General features: G+C 42.2%; 1 protein-coding gene across 1 annotated transcript; it reads left to right on the plus strand.

Annotated features, from left to right (window-relative positions):
• The first annotated feature begins 377 nt into the window (after window positions 1-377).
• LOC112958984 (transmembrane 4 L6 family member 1-like) lies at window positions 378-15,933 on the plus strand. Its single transcript, XM_026052932.1, has 6 exons — window positions 378-442; window positions 3,335-3,514; window positions 7,467-7,532; window positions 12,981-13,126; window positions 13,914-14,100; window positions 14,285-15,933. The coding sequence occupies exons 2-6, from the start codon at window positions 3,344-3,346 to the stop codon at window positions 14,303-14,305; spliced, it is 591 nt and encodes a 196-aa protein (XP_025908717.1). The 5' UTR covers window positions 378-442; window positions 3,335-3,343; the 3' UTR covers window positions 14,306-15,933.
• The last annotated feature ends 2,634 nt before the right edge of the window (window positions 15,934-18,567 follow it).

The raw sequence follows: 18,567 nt of genomic DNA on the forward strand, positions 1-18,567 counted from the left end.
TGCTTTGCTTTGCTGGGCCCCCAGCTTGTGCTCCATGCACACTGTGCACGGTGGTTCTCTTTGCACACTTGCTCTCCTGCCATCCCTGTCCTCTCCTCTCCCGTGAAATTGTGCACAACAGAAATGGATGTGGCGGTAACGAGGACTCCACGGATCTGATCGCTGTGTCCTGTGAGGCTGAGGCATTGACCACTGGAACACGGCCTCAAAATAATCAATAGTGCAGGGTGACACGCAAAGCTCGCCCGGCCAACCAGGGATAGTTTGGGGTATTTCCTCATTCGCTGGAGAGAAACAACCGTTTGCTTAATAAAACTCTGCACTTGGGAACATTTTTGCAGCTCTCTCCAACTAGCACATGTGAAGACAGGAGAAATAAAGAGCTTGAAACCAGCTGAGGGCAACTGTGAAGCCAGGAGGACATTCTAGCCCTGTAGAGAAGGTAAGCAAAGTTATTTACTGACTTCTCTCAGCATTACGAAGCAAACTTTCTAAAACACTGGTTAAAAATTAGAAGCTTGCTCTAGCTGCCTTGCTTAACGAAGCTGTGGAWAGCACCTTTGCTGAATTAATGAAGCATTTTGAGTGCTTCTGGCAATCTAGGTTGTTTTCCTAAGCTGTAATAATACAGCCGGATCCTCTGATGTAAACAGGTAGCAAAGCAGTGTTGATTTTGGTGGTMGAAACTCTCATTAGATCTGGTGGTTGATCCTCAGGTAAATTGTCCCTGCAATTTGAAGTGGTATTGAGATAGGTCAGAGAAAATGGGCCAGATCCTTCCCCCACCATGGAAACCAGTCAGATCAGCAYCATGTTGCTTCACACCGGGCGAGAAATGAGCCCTCTGGCTATATGGGAGCGATGTAGAAGAGGATTTGTAGCTCACCTATGAGATCTAAGTTTTGGAGAAGGAGGTGAGGTTGTGCCTGTCCTTATTTGCTCCTCTCTGCAAGGGGAATAGGTGACCTGGGTGAATGCATGCAAAAGCAAGGGCTGGAATGAAATGGGAAAGTAGAGAAAACAGGCAGGAAAAAAGGCAGTATAAAAACACTTTGCTTCTATGTGCAAACACTGTGAACATTTGGAAGAAAAAGAAGTAAAATATCCCAGCCTTGAGCATTATATAAGTAGTAGTTCATGGCCATAAAATAAGAAGTACCTCTGTTAAATTCACCTTTCTGAAATAGGTTAATCTCAGCTAACTTGTTTTAGAACTGCAGTGCAATATATATAATGCGACTGTAAAGTGCTCAGAGGAGAAACTGTATAAGCACAGTGCTCTTATTACATTCACAGCAGCAGAGGACAATGCAAATTTTTCTCTGTAGAAGTGCAAGCTCAGAAGAAGTCCCTGTCAACCTCAACTACCTCACAGCAACATACATCATCCCTTAAATCTTTCTGTTTTCTCTCTCAGTTACACATGTCTGAGCACAGCAGCCTGTCTTCAGGCCTTACCTCACCATTTCGCTGTCCTCCTGTCAGCAAAGCCAGATGCAGCCCATCTCTGGCTTTCTGAAACATCTTCACACTCTCTTTTACTTGGACCTTTATACTTGGAGAAATCCGTCCAGGMTGGATGGATTTTGTTTACTCCTGGTCTGCTTAATACCTTCTCAGCACTGACTTCTGCCACAAAACATTCAAGATTAGCCAATGCACATGACTAATTTGAGGGGCATTTTGCAGTTTGCTGCCTTTGTTGTCACAAAAACTATTTGTATGCAAGCACCGGTGTGCGTGCATGTATGGGAGCATGTACATGACTGTAATGTGGCTGTGCAGGTGGGTCACCTTCCTACTCTTGCATTTTACAACCTATGTGTTAGGGAGCAAAACCATATTTGCCACAGCTCCTTTTGTCAGCCTCCTTTGAGGAAAGAAAACCGTAGGTGATATTTTGTGATTTTATGCAGTTGCAAGCCCTGAGCTGGAGGGAAGCAATGATTAAATTGATAATGAAGAAGCTTTAATCAGTTTGTGCTACAAAGTTAACGACAATGTGAAAGCTCAAGAATCTCAGTACCAGGAATTTGAGTTCAATTTCCAACATGTCATGGAGAAATAACAGTAGCTCCACTTTAGTATTGACCAGCCTTTTCTGTTCTAGCTATCTATCACAGCATAGGTGCTCTGTGAGCTGGGATTGCTCAGGCTGGTGAAGGGGAATCTCACAGCTGCCCAGGCCAAATCCAGATGTGGAGTTAACAGAGATGATGGAGCCAAATTCTCCTCTGTGCTGGCAGAGGATATGACAAGGAGAAACAGTCACATTTAGAGCTTTGGAGGTTCAGGCTAGTCACTAGGAAAGACTTCTCCACCGAGGGGTTATGGCAGTGCCCCATCAGGTGACCCTGAGAAGTGACAGTATCTACATCCTTGGTATATTTTAAGGCTCATCTACAGAAAACCATTGCTGAAAGCATGACCTGGTGTTGGTGGTTGTGAAGTTTTCAATGGAAGGTTGGACTAAGGGCCTGCAGAGGTCCCTCTCCACTCTATGATTTCTTGATTTCAAAAGAAAAATCCAATGATTGTGAAATAAAAGCCACTGTTTTTCATATTCTGCCTAATTTCTGAAAATGAGGTAGGGTGGTTCAGTGACTTGGTGCGTCCCACCAATAACTTATCCTTAACAAATAGCACAAGATTATCCATGTTTCTACTCTTTTTGATACTTTAACATAGGCAACAAAAGAGTCTTGCAACCCATAACCTTATTTGCCTTTATCTATAGGATAGGCACAGCACAGAAAACAGCATTGAAAGCTGCTCCAATTCCAGCTGGCAGTGTAACCTCAGCTGAAGCTGGTGAGGCACCAGAAGAGGAACTCTGGTCTGCCCAGCTCCCAGAGCTGGACTGACTTCTTCTAGGACATTTCCTGCTCTTAAAGACCTCCAGTAATGGGGATTTCAAATTAGCCTCCCAAAACATTCACTCTGACATCCTGTAGAATCCATCTCCCCATTTACCTAGACCTTCACCCTACCAAAAAGTCTGCCAGCCTGGGTATCAGTTTGTGCAGCCACAATGATGTTCCCAAATAGCTCAGAAAAATGTCTGTTAACAATTAATGTAAAACTATCAGCTCATTTCATATCAACATTTTTACTTCTTGCAATTAAAAAACCCTTAAGTATATTTCTTAATAATTCCATTTTGAATAAAGACTCTGGAGGGAACAGGCTCTGTAGAGGAATATTATCTGTGTAAKTCTTATCTGGAATATTTCCTGCTTAAAACAAGTTCTTCTCTCATTAAAGAATAAAACTGCTGAAATCTCATGCTTTAAGTGTTGCAGTTACTCAAACTTTCTATGTCTTTCCTCAGCAGTGAGCTACCATGTGCACACGGAAGTGTTCAAAGTGCATTGGGATCACCCTGTTCCCACTGGCTACRTGTGCCATAGTCTCCAATCTTCTCCTGTACTTTCCCAATGGACAAGTTCTGCAGCCAAGTGAGATAACTGACCTGGTCTGGTTTTTCAATGGCATTGTGGGAGCTGGGATACTGGTAAGAGAAAAGTGTTGCTCTTGTCACTTCTGTTTGTTAACTAAGAAAACCTCTGCTAATTTAATGAAAAAAACATCATAGCAATGTCTTTTTAATTTTTTTTTCTGGAAACCTTGTCTGGGAAAGTGGTGTATAAAAAGAAAAAAAAATGTGTTCAATACCATTTAGGTCCTTAATTATAGGAATACAGTTTATTTCTGAAAATGAATGTTTTGCAAGTCACAGAGAAGGAATCAGGCTGGCTTTTGCTGTGGGGTAACGTGGGTGCTCATATCTTGGTGGATCAAAGCAGGGTTGAGGTAGTGAGTTTTTACTTAAGCCTGAACTCCCTTGGTACTACTCTGTCTGATTTTTTTCTCACCTATTTCCCAAGAATGCTAAGGGTAAATGCTGTATGTTCCTCCACATTCACATCCTGTTGGGTTTGCTTTGGGTTTTATTTTACTGTTCTGTTACCAATTCTCCATTCCACTGTTTTTAAGTGAATATCCATAATCAGCATGGGACATGTTCTGCTATATTGGTCTATTCCTGGCTTATTAGAAGAACTGCTGCCTTTGCACCCTTTCAATTGTCCAACACAAATGCAGCTAAAAAGCCAAGCAAAAATAATATGACCAGCTGCATATTGCCTATATAATGAMTGTACAGTCTAGACAGAGGATAAATTAGCACCAAGCTGGCTACCTGCATGTCATTAACTGACTGCCTAAGAAAAACTAATTTATGAGAAAAGCAAATCTCACCCTCTGACGCAGTCACTGCTTAAGTCTATAGAAAAACTAACAATGGACATGGTTCAGACTTGTATTTCCCAAAGCAGAAGCGTTGTATAAGAGCATTCAACAAATTGGTCATCACCAGCAGCTTGTCTGCTTCTTCTTTTAGCTAGCACTTGGGCCTGTTACTCATGCTGAGCTTGAACGTAAGCATGAGTGTGTGGAGGAAGCCTAAAGGAAGAAGGGGAACTACGAGACACCTGTGCAAAAGCCCTATCACTGCAAGCCCAGGAGTCATTGGCTTTCCATGAAAGGAAAGGCAGATGTTTAGCATGAGAACATGACAAGCTCATTCAGACCGTGCCTTCCTTTGAGGCCTCCACCAAAAGGTTGCCTGTGGCCAGCACTGTGCACATCAAAACCGAGAGCAGCAAGTGAGAGGGGAGGAAAAAAACACACTATTCTTTAAAACAAAGACAGCAGCACTAGGAGCAATTATTGATTATGGTAATTGCAGAGAAAATGCTGTTGAGTGTGCATGTTTTCCAGAAAACAGCATGACAGATGCCCACAGGTGAAAAGCAGGAGGAAGAGAGCATTGGTGCCATTTTCCAGGGTGGAGGGAGCTGAAACAAGGAGAAAAGAGGACAGGCAGAGAAATAACCCAAGGGCAAGGGGTGCTCCACGATGCTCTCAGCAATCCTGTTCCCAGCCTGAGCCCAGGCCATATCCTGACTCCCTAGCAAGGACAGACTGGGCTGCAGCCCATTCCCCCATGCACCCAGGTAGCTCCCCAGGGAAACCCAGGGCCAGAGGAGAAAGTCCCTGGAGTAGGTCACCTAACTTGGTAGCTTCTCTGCACACAAGACACTTGGAGCCTCCTGGAGCCAGGACAGTGAGGGGAACACAGTGAGGGRAACTTCATATCAGACATCCTTGCTTTGCTCCATCAACCAGAATATCTTTCCTCCTCCGCCACCACTTTTCTGGTGGAATTTTATATAATTTGAGAGCTTCTCAGTTTCCTCATTTCAGAAATCTAGGGTGTAAGGAGAGGACTGTGTCATAGCAATGTCTTTCCTGACAGAAATTCTACATGCAGATYGGGAAAATGCCTGTATGAGCCACGTGGTCCTCATTTTACTGACAAGAAACAAATCTAGCAAATTCTCATTCCAGTGCCAAAAAGCAAACATTTATAATCACAGAATCACAGAATATTCAAGATTGGAAGGCACCTCTAGAGATYATCTAGTCCAACCTTCCTGCTCAAGCAGGCACACCTACRGCATGTGACACAGGGYGGCATCCAGGCGGGTTTTGAAGACCTCCAGAGAAGGAGACTCCACAACCCCCCTRGGCAGCCTGTTCCACTAATCAGACACTATAAAAAAAGAAAGCTGCCAAACAAACCCTTCATCCTGAGCCAGGCTAATAAATAAACGAAAAGTGCTCACAGCTGAGTCAGGAAACCTCCAAAAAAGAAAGATGGCCCTGGAGGAAAGGGAGTGCTGGTTTGAAGCATTAGTCTCTAGAGGGCTAGGCTGTGACTCTGGGCCTATGCTGCCTATGGACCACCTATGGATATTCAAGAAATGACTCTTTCCAGGAAGAAAAATGTCTTTTTAACCTCAGTGCTCTGCCTCTACTGTCCTCAAACTGTGGTCAGGGACCACTGAGGATTCTAAGGGGTGCATAAAAGGTAACTAAAAAGAGCAAAATCCACTGGAAAATGTTTGGGTGTCKGCAAATCCAAAAAGGCTTCATAACTCTGTCCTTCACAATCTGACATGGACAGGCATACTCTATACATATATGTCCCATGCTTCACTTATAATGGACATCCTGTTAATTTTGYCCTAAAACTCCATCAATCTAAAATCTACTCAGGTTGTGTTAAGAAACTGGGTTAAGAGTGGTATAGCAGAGCCTTTTGTTGTTTTTRTTGTTGTTTTTCTGTTCTTCTTTGGTTTACTGTACAAGTAAAATTTCCTACTTTATCAAATACTTCTTTTCTTACATTGCTCTGTGAAGTGTCTGMACAAATGGGTTGGCAGAAGCAAAGCAACAGGAAGGCTCTGGCTGATAGCTAGACCCAGAAAAACCTTTATTTCCCTATAGCTACCAAAYTAAATGCAGCCTTCCCATTCCAGCATGTCTGCATGGGCCGCTGTTATACCCTGAGACAYGAATTACTGCTGACTTCATTGGAGCAGTCCTGCTCCATCTGCTRATCACTATGCTGAAAATTCCTGTGAATTGAGAGATACCCACTCAGTGAAGTCTATTTTGTAGTATTTCCAGAAGTATCACAAAATCATGCTTCAGGAAGTTTAATTTCTGAATTCTAATCTGGATCAGGTTGCTTATAAACAATTCTTACCCCGGTAGTTCATTAAAATTCTTCAGAGTCTGCTGAAGAGAGAGCTGAGTGGGAAAGATTTTCTTTGCCTCATGGAAATCTACACTATTTAAAAAATATATATCTGTATGATCATGATTTTGTTGTTGTTGTTGTTGTTGTTGTTGTTGTTTACATAGATACATGAAAATCTCACTCTGATAGGATCCCAATGATTAAAACATTCAATTAAGACACAGGAGCATGGGTAAAGCTTAAGCTACCACTGGGCCTTACTCAAACGAGACATTTGAATGGTGATCTCTAAGCCCCGGTGTCCTGACCACTTTCTACAGAGCAGATGTTTTGACATTCTCTGACAGCTTTTCTGTCAGACCTGTCCTGGTATGGCCAGGGAAAGTGACTGACCTTAATCTGCAGTGTTCAGCACACCCATGTGGAGGGTGGAAGACTAATATTCATGTTCGAGACCAGAAAAAAAGATATGAAAGTTGGCCTCCCACTTCCATAGCCCCAACAGCAAATCTATTGGCTACACTGGAGCAGGAGGAAATCCTATAAGGGCAGAACTTCCATTTTGTCAGAATTGATATCTGTCCCTCGGGGAAAAAAAAAAAAACCCATGTGAAAGAAATTCACCCCATGTGAAAGAAATTATTGTATGTTTTAGAAATTTGCCAGCAAGTTCCAGCTGTCCTCCCACACTTCCTCCTGATCTTGCTTCCTACTGTAAGCASTAATGTCTAAGCAGGTATAACTCACAACGGGGCAGCAGATGGTTTAGATTTGAGTCACATCTCAGCTCTTAGACTTTAATAAAAGTCCCAAAACACTGCAAAAAAAAAATAAACAGCTTGTGCTTTTCTCGCAGGTTATGTTGCCGGCATTTATGATGCTGGGAGCAGGCGGAGCAGGATGTTGCGCTAACAAATGTGGGGTAAGTGGACATTTATGTGTTGAAACGTCACTATAGGTTTTGCACAATAGCTCTTAAATGGCTGCTTAGCATGTGGAAAGGTACAATGACAAACCATGGGCAGTCAAGTCAGGAAAATGAAGAAGCAGAGCTTGATCTACAGCGTCTCTGGGCTGAGGCTAAAAAATCAGTTAGCAAGCAAGAATGTTATGATATTGCAGCCACTGATATAAGTCACTGAAATTATACATAGCCCGGACAGGTACTGGTGCCTTTAACCATGATACTGAGTTTCAAGGGGCACAACATTGCTTTATTTATCCTCCACAATGTAAAATACTGATCCGGCTTCTTCCTGCTCAAGGAGATCCTAAGAGCCAAGGCAGCTGCCCATTTCTTCTACTKTCATCTGGTGCTTTCCCCCCATACTCTTTTGTGGTGATTTCCTTTTCCACAGATTCATTCTTCCTTACCCCTGAATGGACAGATTAATTGGCTGCCTCGTTGGCCACCACTATGGGGGCAAAAAGGAATTCCCTGAGTGCCAACACTTGAGCTGCTCTGGTGGGCGCAGAGGAACAGGGGCTGTTTCACTGAGGTTGGCCCCAGCCTCAGGTGCTCTGGGGACTGATCCTGCCGAAGCTTTGATGTGTAGCACACATTTGCCCAAAGGTTATGGACATAAGTGGTGCAAATGCCATTTGGGCTTTTTGTCATGCAAATGAAGGACAGAATTTCTTTTTTTGGTAATTAAGAATATTATAAAGCAACAGGCTTTATACAGGTATCTCAGTTATTTTCAAGCCTTGGGAACAGACTGCTATGTGGCCATTCTCATTAACAAGAATAAATTGAATGAGAAAGGCTTGCCTAATCTTCAGACTTCCCCAAAACAATTTGTAAGTGGATTCCATACAGTAAAGAGGTTCTCTTCTGTACATTTCAATTAATATTAGGTTTGATCCATGCTACCTTTGCCTCTTCAAGTTGTTTTACTTCAGTTAATTTGTTATTAATAATACCAAATTGCATTCTTCATTAAGATGCCAACAAGTACATCACAAAGGACRTGCCATGACACAGATTTTACCAAATACGACGTGCACAGTGGGGAGGATTTGCTAAGGATTGCCAAGTAGGCCAGCTACAGAGCTGGGAGGTGAGCCTCAACCCCCAGAATCCAAAGCCTTAGCCAGCTGCTTCCCCTAATTTTGAGTAATATAAAAAAATGAGATCAAAAAAGACAGTTCTGGGTAGTACTGTGGGTGCTCACATGCTCTGCAGAACAGGCTGCAGGGAAATTCAGCTGAACAGGGCTCAGTTGCAACGTGAWGTGTAGGGTCTCCCTCCTCAACCTTCCATCTCCATGGTAAATATTCTACTGGTCCCCCCAGATTAAATCTGTGCCAAGAGTCAAACTACTGCAGACAGGTTGGGTTGGTTGCCTTATCTGACTCCCTCCATCTGCTGACTCGGCCAGTAGCCCGCTCTACTTGGCAGCCCACATCTGCAGGCTGCCTGCCCTCTGCCACTCTGCTTGGCATCCTCTGTCCTTTGAGAAGYTGCTCAAGGCTTCTGACAGCACCTTCTCAGTACTGACAAGTTATATATGAGCTGCTCCTCCTCTATGTTATGGTACAAGAACAGTAACAACCAACTCTGAGAAAACTGTGAGAGTTTCTCTAGACTTTCTAGAGAAAACAGATTCTGTTAGAGTATACTTTCTGTATAAAGAAAGACAGTACTAAGTGATGAAGCTGCTCAAACAAAACTAGAGAAAAAAATAGTGACAATTATTAATCTTTGAAATTGTTGTTTTCTGAGACCATGGGGATTGCCCTCCTTCCTAGGATGGAAAGAGGTACAGTTCTCCAAATTAGCCTATGGCTTAAACGGAATGTAGTTCTCTGTAGAGACGAGATGGAGACATGAATAAAGAGTGAGCAACTATGAAGAGTGTTAAAAACAACAGTCCCACACGCACAGAYAGTTCTTGGGAAAAAGTGACTTCCACTCATGGAATAAGAGTTGAATTTTGCAGGTGCATCTGAAGGCTGATGTGTTCCCTCGGAGGAAGAGAGCTTGGAGGATAGTAGGAGGAATAGTGCAAAGATCCACATTAGGGTTGCTCAGCCTTCCTGACTGTATGAGCTGTAAACCCAAGCCTGAGTATGGTGTGAGCCACCAGKCTGGAGAGCAGGAGCTCCAGGACCGGTTCAAACATGCACAACGACAGCGCTTTCCCCAGGTGTCAGCTTTCCTTGCAAGCTGGGTCCAGGGTGGACCTGAGGCCAGGCCCAAGCTCTTGGTGAATTATTCGTCAGCTCCTCCCCTGCACAACCCTTCTGGCAGGGAAATAGCCCACACTAGAACTACTTGGGAGCTAGCATGGTCCAAAAACTAGTCTGACCACCTTTCTGCTTTGAGGACCTTGCATGTAAAAAAATAGGTTTACAGAGAACACTCAGCATTGGTTTTCATGGCTGGTTTGGAAACAAGACTAAGGAGACAACATTATTTAGAATTATTGTTAAATGAGAACACAATCAAGTTCCTTAGGATAGGGACTGTCCTGGTGTTTTGTGCAATTCTTGGTTTAATAGATCCAGGCTTCATCACAGCCTTTACATGCTGCCAATGTATCAACAAAGAAAGCAATAGCAGTTACTGCAATTACTATATTTCTCATCCCTTCATTCATCTTATTGAATTCTTCAATTCACTTTTTTTTTTACATTCTAATTATGTGCCACGTTGAGTAACTTTTTCCATTAATCCATTTCAAAATATTGTCTGTAGGCATCCCTAGATGCCTTCTTGTTCTTGCATTATAAAGTCATGATTTTGGAAGGTAACAGATTTAGAAATCCTCCATGTCCTAAAGCTTAGCATGTGCGTATCTAAAAACATACACTTCAAAGGCACAATGAGGAAAAAAAAACCCTCCTAAATATATAGCACACATATTCTAATACTTCCCTCTAAGCCTTCCTTAAGAGTCACTAATAGAACATGAATTGCATTAGCAGCTTTGTAGACAAATAAATCTAGGTAAGCAAAGATATCTAGATAACCACAGAGGATATTAATTCATTAAAAAAAAAAAATCTCCAGAGAAAGAAGAAAAAAAAATCTTGATGAAACAAGSACCAGGGCATCAAAGACTAGTATAGAGTGGTACAAGCTGGGACAAGAGGAACTTGGTAACTTCATCAAATCCGCTGGTTCAAATGCTCCAACAATGAGTACTGAAACTCCTCATCAGCCCAACAAAGACAAGCCATTGTGTAAGAGGGAAATCAAGGAAGACTTTACAAGGAAATCACCAAAGAGAACAATCAGCAAAAGCTTTGCAAGAAGTACAGAACAAGCCGTAATGTCGGAAATGATGAGAACAAGGAACTCAAACATCTCAGCTTAAACTTAATTTGCAGTGAAAGAAACAAGTGAAGTTTGCATAAAGTAGGAAAAATGAGGAAATGCCATTATGTCCATAAATAATGCCTAGGACAGGCAATCTAACAGTTACAACCTGAGACTCCCATTTGAGTGAGAAATTTGACATGGTAAATTGAATTTGGAATTGGAATTAATTTTCGAGGTAGTTTGTAATTACTAAGCAGATACTTAAGACAATGATGAGATGATGATGAGATGAAGCTAACTGCACAGTCAGCACATTTCAAATCAGAAAAAAAAAAGTTAAAGAATAATTATCCACGATAGCACTGTCTAGTATAACCACTATAACTGTACTTAGGAATAGCAGGAGGCTATTTGGCTCTTTCTGTTATAATTGACTTTGCACTGYTACATTGTGCTAGAAGAAATGATCAGCATAATCAAGATCCTTAAATCAAGCTGCAGAATGCACCATTGAGGTAAGTGAGAAAACAGATGGGGGGAAATGGCTCAGCATAGACAGGAGTTTCAGGGTATCAGTCTCTCATTCTACTGCAAGGTATCACTGGTGATCTTATTTTGAGAGAGACAGTGCATCAGTTACAACTGAAGCACTGTGGACTATAACAATATACTAAATTATCTTCATTTTGTTGACAGTGAAGCTCTGTTAAGAGGCAACTCAGCCAATATGCAAATAAAAACTGAAAGAGTGTGTAGCTTTTCAAAAAAAGACAGAATTAGTAATCATTTATGTTTAAATAAATCCCAGGAAAAATCCCAGCAGGTGCGAACTGAAGTATCTCTTTCAAGGTGAAGAAGTGCACACATTGAGACAATTCTCACTCCAGTGACAGGCAGGGATGTACAAAAGGCAGTCATGTCATCAGCTGGCAAGMTGGAAGCTGCATTCACCAGCTTAGACAAGTTTGGGTATTGAACTAGGATCCATGGATAGAGGGAACTCGCGTTTGTCGCTGCAACACAGAGCTCTGTGGAGCTGCTGGTAGCAGTGCTGAACGGCTACCTTCTTTCCTGGTGTTCACTGGTGTTTGCTGTCAACAGGAAAATGTGAGGCCTGAGATATTTGTTTTCAAATTCAGGTCCTGGATGGGAACATTTCTTGTGTACTTCTGTACACAAGTGTCTCTGCCCCCGCTCCCAGGGCCCTATCTCCTACGCTGGCTCGCTCCTCTCTTCTAGTCAGGCCTTCCACCAGCTCTGCCTGTCTCCGCCACAAACAACTTCTCTCTTCTGCTTCTTGGAAGAGCTGTGTGTGATGCCAAGGAGGGACAGGACGAGTGGGCTACATTTATTGGATATAAGCTGGTAGCACCAGGTGGAAAAGCTTGTTTTTAAATGCAAACAGCAATGAAATACATCTCATCCATTAAAAGTATGTCGAAAGAGAGCAAAATTAAAACTTCTGTGGGAGTGACCAATGTGAGACGTGGGCACCTTACATGTCATTCAAAGACAATATTTGTTGCCACATTCAGCTCATTTAGATTTCTCATTGTGAGTTGTGGCACTATCATTTCATACTGTTGAAAAGCAAAGGAAAGCCACAATTGCAGGACTCTTTTGCATTCTTCATCAGTTGTTAAAAACAGCTAACGTGTTTGCTATTGCTTTCACTCCTGGTTCAGTAATTGATTGCCTCTTGGTTTCTGCTTGTAGTRAAGTGCCATTGGCTGAAGAGCTGGAAATGCCAAAGCACTGAAGATACAGACCACATCAAGCCAAGATGTGGTGGCTTCGTACTGGCTTTATGAAAGAAAACCCATGAGTTTTGTGGKTTTTTTTTTAATTAACAAGATAAATATGAAACTCAGAAAGCCTTATGCTTACTCACTTCTAACAGAAGAGCAGATACAAGTTGAAATCTTTCAACTCCCAGGATAGCTGCACTAGTCAGAATTGACCTGCCTGTTATTCCCACAAATATCATGCTACTGTTATTAGTTTCTGCGTGTTGTAGGAGTCAGATAAAGTTGGTTTCCTTCGCATTCAGCATAAGTTTTGTGTATCTGTGAATACCATGTTGAAGGTTTTCCACCCTTTCAGATGCTGCTGTCGGTGGTTCTGGCTGTGCTGGGGTTCGCGGGAGGTGTGTACTGTGCSGTCATCTCCTCGCTGGGGCTGGTTGGTGGACCTCTGTGTGACACGGGTGATGGAGAGTACATTTACCCTTTCAGGAATGACACTCTGCAGTGAGTATGATTTACAGACTCTTCCAACTTCACATTGCCAGCCTCCCTATACACATTTTTCATATGAAATTTTGAGTTTTCCATAGTGAGTGAATTGTGGTTAAACTTTCCTGGTTAAACTTGAATTCACATTTCTCTGAGCCAGCATGTTTGGGCTGGTCGTCTCCTTGACCAAGGGCTCATCTTTAGGCAAACTTACAGTTTGCTGTGTTGTGCTTGTCAACACCCTTTGTGAAAGTTGCACCAGGCTTTTAGAAGACTGCTGATTTGTGAGCTGTGACTCTCATCAAAGTCAAAGGAAATATTTGATAGGTATGTCACAGCAGTCTGCAAAACCACACTGAGCTGAATCTATCCTACCTACTTCTGGAGAACAAAGTGCCTGACTTYCTTTTAAAGTTAGCCTTGGGAACTACTCTTTTCATGGCAGAGCTGGGGACTGTGGATAGGCTGAGTAGAGATACAATGGCAGGAATGTAGGATATGGAAATGCATTTCAAAACCATTAGGGACCTTTCCCTTTAGTAACTAACTTTGTCATAAAACATAAGGAGGATTCTTGTTGATGCAGCACAGCACAGGACTAGCTCTCCTCTCCAGTCATCGACTAAGTGGATTCTCAAAAAAAAAAATATCAGTAGAACCTGAGACTCACTTTACATCTAGCAAATGAGCTCAAAAAATGTCATGTCTGAAGATGCAAAGCCTCTTTTTATTGCTATGCAAGTCAAAGCTTTTTCATATTTTTGTTTTCTAATATATTGCCATTTATTTTTCTCAATCACAGAGACAATTATTTGTTCAATCAGACAACATGGAGCATTTGCCAAGAACCTGAAAACATCATCCTTTGGAATATTGTCCTTTTCTCTATTCTCCTGGTGATTGGTGTGATTGAAGCTGTCCTTTGTTTCATTCAAGTCATCAATGGGCTTACTGGCTTCATATGTGGCACATGCATGAGAAAACGAAAGGTCAGTATGCAGAGAAAAGTATTTAAAATGTAGGGCACTTGCATTCCTGCTAGTTCTCTTTCTCAGACTCTTTGAACCCAACCAGTTTCTTCTCACTGTTTATTTTCATTGAACAAGGTGCCTGCAGTGGGTCTGGTATCCATCTGGACTATTAACTAATCATCTTTCATTCATTGCCTTTCAGACAAATATTTCCGGAATGTGATTGACTGACAAGACRAACTCCAAGCTGCAGATTCTCATGCAATAAGTCTCATGCACTGAGTTGTATTTATAGTGGGGAAGACAAAGAAAATCAAAATATTCAGGATTTTCAGGGAGGGGGTGACCTGGATTTTTCAAAGCCTTTTATAAAGGTGGAAAAGGATTAGATAATTTAGGATCTGAGATTCCAAATTTTCTTATGTCTAAATGCTCTTGCTAAATCCCTGGTCCAGAAGAAAAGCACTCATCTGTTTAGCCCCAAGCACCCTGCTTGGCCATAAAATACAACAGTTCTCAGGTGGAAGTTCACTACTTACCCTGTGGTTCACGTGGGAAATGGAATCTTTGTTAATATACACATTTATCAGCTGCACTTAACTGGTGCTCTCTGGCTGGATGTAAATAGCTTCTGGTCCCCTCAAAATCTAGGCTTGATCCTGCCTGCCTGTTCCAATTGACTTGCTGACTGAGCGCTCCCAGACCTTAGCTAGGATCTGTGAAGAATATATTGAGCAGCATTGGTGACAATGCAGAAGCAACTGAAGGAAAGAGTTCATCTCCTGAGACACCCCGGAGCGGAATCGTCTTGTGCTTATTCCATAGCTTGCTGTCATACTTGATAGGATCCAATACACGTCAAAATCATCCTCCCAGGAGCATCTGACCRATGTGGTAGCTGTGGAGGTGCATTTCCTTCCATCAACAAGGAATATAGGCTCTTGAGCAAGAGTTCAACAGTGTCACATTTAACAAAAAGGAGGAAAACCTCACCACATTTTTGCCCTCATGAGACTGCATAGGAGATTCACTACAATCTGTGAAGATCTATATGATGGTGCTAGAACAGATCTCATGGATAAGTAGTTAACCAGTAAAGATAAGCATTAAAGCAGTAAAGGTTATAATTATGTGCAGCTTAGTAACAATAGAGATGTAAGAGATATAACCTGAAAGGAAACAAATTGCATCAATGTTAGTGTTACAGCAAGCAGCAGTCCTACAAGGAACTGCGTAATTTACCGTCATCGCTCAAGATCAAGCTCTGGATGCTAAAATCCATGACTGGCAAATTTCATATATTCCATCATTTCTGTGGCTTCTTCAAAGACTAATTTTTAGGCATCTCAGGGTTCTCTGAGTCAGCCAAATTGTGAGATAACTTTTGTCTGTCCTAAGTGCAGGTGTGCAGTTATGGAAACCTGGATTTATATGAAGTACTTGAAGTATGTATCTCAAAAAGAGGCATTTATATTTTCCTGGTCAAAAGTTGCTTATATTTCTAGGTGGTAGCATAGCAGCATGTTATTTGAACACATTTAGACTTTATGAATGGGCATAGCTGTTTGTGCTACTGTCTCCTGCAGCGTACAGAGTCCTTCATACAAACTGCTGCTGGAAATGCCAGAAGAGTATAAAGATGAGCTATGGGTGTAGTGTTTCACCACTAGACACAGGAAATTTGTCCCGTAAAACTGAGAAGTACATTCTGTAAAGAACGCATAAAAGAACAGACAAGCTGGCTGAAGTTTGGAAGCGTAACTCAGTGCACCCAAACCCACTAGCTGGCTTAAAAAAATGATGCTCATTTTAATCTGTGAAGCCCGAACAAAGAGGACATCAAAAGAAAGCCAACTAATTCAACCAGGAAAAGAGACAGGGAGGTAGCTAGAAGAAATGCTACTCAGCATATAGTCAGTGCACCGTCAGAAGAGGAGCTCTCCCAGCTCTTCCCTCAATATCAGCCCTGGCATCTCCTTGATGAAGCCAGTTTGCAGCGTCAGCACTGGGAGAGAGGGAGATACCCAGTGGCACGTCCCATTTCAAGCAAGGAAGTCTACACACTGCTGTTGTCTGCAAGCTGTCCTGCCCTGGGGACTCTTAGTGTCATGTCTATGTGTTAATGGGAAACACTCTCTATCCTGACCACTGTCAATCGCTGGCTTTACTGATGTTTGTAAATATTAAATATTGCTATTCTGAAGTTATTTGCTGGTTTGATTTGTGTGGGCTGCCTTCTATCTAGCTCCAGTGAGAACCAGTAACACATAAATACATAGAAAGCAGAGAGAAATTCATCTTATCTAACTTGAACCTTGATCGGACTTCTTTGGAGGTAGGTGTCAAGTCCAATAGGCTTTGAAGAAAGACAGGTTTCTCTTAGCCYGTTTGGAAAGCAGTGCTTTAAGCAGATGGGAGGAATTATATCTCCAGGCACGGCCCAGTTCTCCACACTGGACAAGAAYATATAGTGCAAGAAATGCACTGAAATATCCTGCCTGGCATCCTCCTTGCCCTGGTGCTTTGTTTTCCTTGGCCCATGGAGCAAAAGCAGTGGATAGGCTGGTCATCTCAGAAACCCCCCATTCCATGACTCTCCAAGCTCTGGTTTAACTGCCCCTTCCCCATCCTTGCTTCATTTTTTTTTTTWAAAARRRRWTTTTTAAAAAAAAATCTCAGAGGAAATTTAAAGCACAAGACATTTCCAGCTCCTCTGGAGAGTTTGTTTCTTTTCCTATAGAGCATCTCTGCACTTTCCCCTACCTGGGGGTGTCTCCAGGGCAGCCTGCCTCCTGCAATGCCTCTGTCGTCCCTTCCAGATCTCCTTTCCTCCAGGGCCCAGGGTGCAGAGGGACCATCTGAAAGCCGACCATCGACCACAACATGACACGCYGAACACACAGCAGCAGGGATAGAGCTCTTTCAAAGGCAGAGAAACCACCACATCCCCTTSGCCTCTCGTCCTTCCAGCTGGTTAGCTTGAAATTCAGCCCTCAGTTGAATATCCCACATGTGGATAACTAAACCCAGGAATACCCCAGGTCCTGGTCCAKCAGGACATGTGTCCTCCATAGGTGCTCTGTAATATCTGCCTGCCTGTGTGGACAGCTCAGATGTTTTAGAGCATCTCAGATGACACCAGACACCTCTATGCGAGTGGCTAAATCAWACCCTGAAGTGTTTTCTGGCTACATTGACACTGCTTTTAAAAGAACTGTCCTCTTCCTGGCTTACTTCCAGGGTGACCTAAGATAGGGGAGTGAATCACATCCTAAAATTGTGTGTATCTCCCCATCAGCTATGTAAGGAGCTTGCAGTGATGAGCCATAAGCTGTGAGATGTCACTCTTAAGTTGCAGATTTCTGCATGAGCTGGAAATGAAATCCATTTTGACACCTTCCTGTTGATAAGATTTCTTTTTATTTATTTACTTATTTATTTATTTTTGTAAAATAGCTACATTAGCTGAGAGTCACCTAGTGGCAAAAGAGCATCATAACAGATTGAGTGAGGAAATCGTTTTTATAATATAAACTCTTGCTTATAWGCATGAGTTCTTCTTTCAAGCATTGTATCTCAGCCAAAGGAGGAAAAAAAWAAAAAAGATGAGAATTACCATATGCACACCCTTTCTCTGAGTCTCCTACATCCCATTGTGTAAAGTTTTCACTTACAGTTTGTTCTTTCAGAGGTCTGTCCTATACCTTGATCTTTAAAGGAAGTCTCCCTGGAGATTTTAASTCTACTTCTCCTTTGTTTTTTTAATTCAAGAGCTGATAGGAGGTAGAGTTGAAGCAGACTTTCACTGCAGATGTTGAAAAAAAACAAACTCAATTTTTTCTTCCAATGCATTAAAGTCAATGTTGGTTGAGTCCCGCAGGACTGGACCAGGTTGGATGTGACGCTGGGTAGCTCTTTGTGTACCTGGCTACTGAACGGTGTGGAATCCACCTGCAATGGATGGGACATTCATCCGCTTGTTTTCCTACCTGGAAACTGTTGTACCCAGAAAAACACTTAGTTAATCCACATGTGCATAAATGGTGCTTTAAGGTTTTGAGACGTCCTGTTTTGAGTAGAGGAGACATTCTAGAGAAACCAGAGGCTTCGTGGCCGCTCCAGGTCCAGCTTATATGACTGTGGCAGCTGAAGTCAAAGTGGAAGTGTGTATTCCTAAGTGCCACCCAGAAAATGTGCCTTTAAAATGCACTGTATCTCTTTTCCAGCATTTTGTACATGAATAATTAAGTAAAAGTTAAAAACCTTTATCAGTCAAAACAGTATTTGTTTCTAAATACAAAGTAGGATTTTTCCTAAAGGAGGGAATATCCTGGCTATCAGGATTTTTCATATATTTTAATTTCATCTTTTTCATGTATTTTCATTTCAGCTTTTCTTAAACACTCTTGATACAACAGTAGTGCCACATCACCACAGAGCTTACCCAAAACCTCATTTTCCCTTCCAATTCTCTATGCACTTTGT

This window comes from Nothoprocta perdicaria, unplaced genomic scaffold, assembly GCF_003342845.1.
Source record: "Nothoprocta perdicaria isolate Ctin4 unplaced genomic scaffold, notPer1 scaffold_94, whole genome shotgun sequence".
In the NCBI taxonomy this organism is placed as follows: domain Eukaryota; kingdom Metazoa; phylum Chordata; class Aves; order Tinamiformes; family Tinamidae; genus Nothoprocta; species Nothoprocta perdicaria.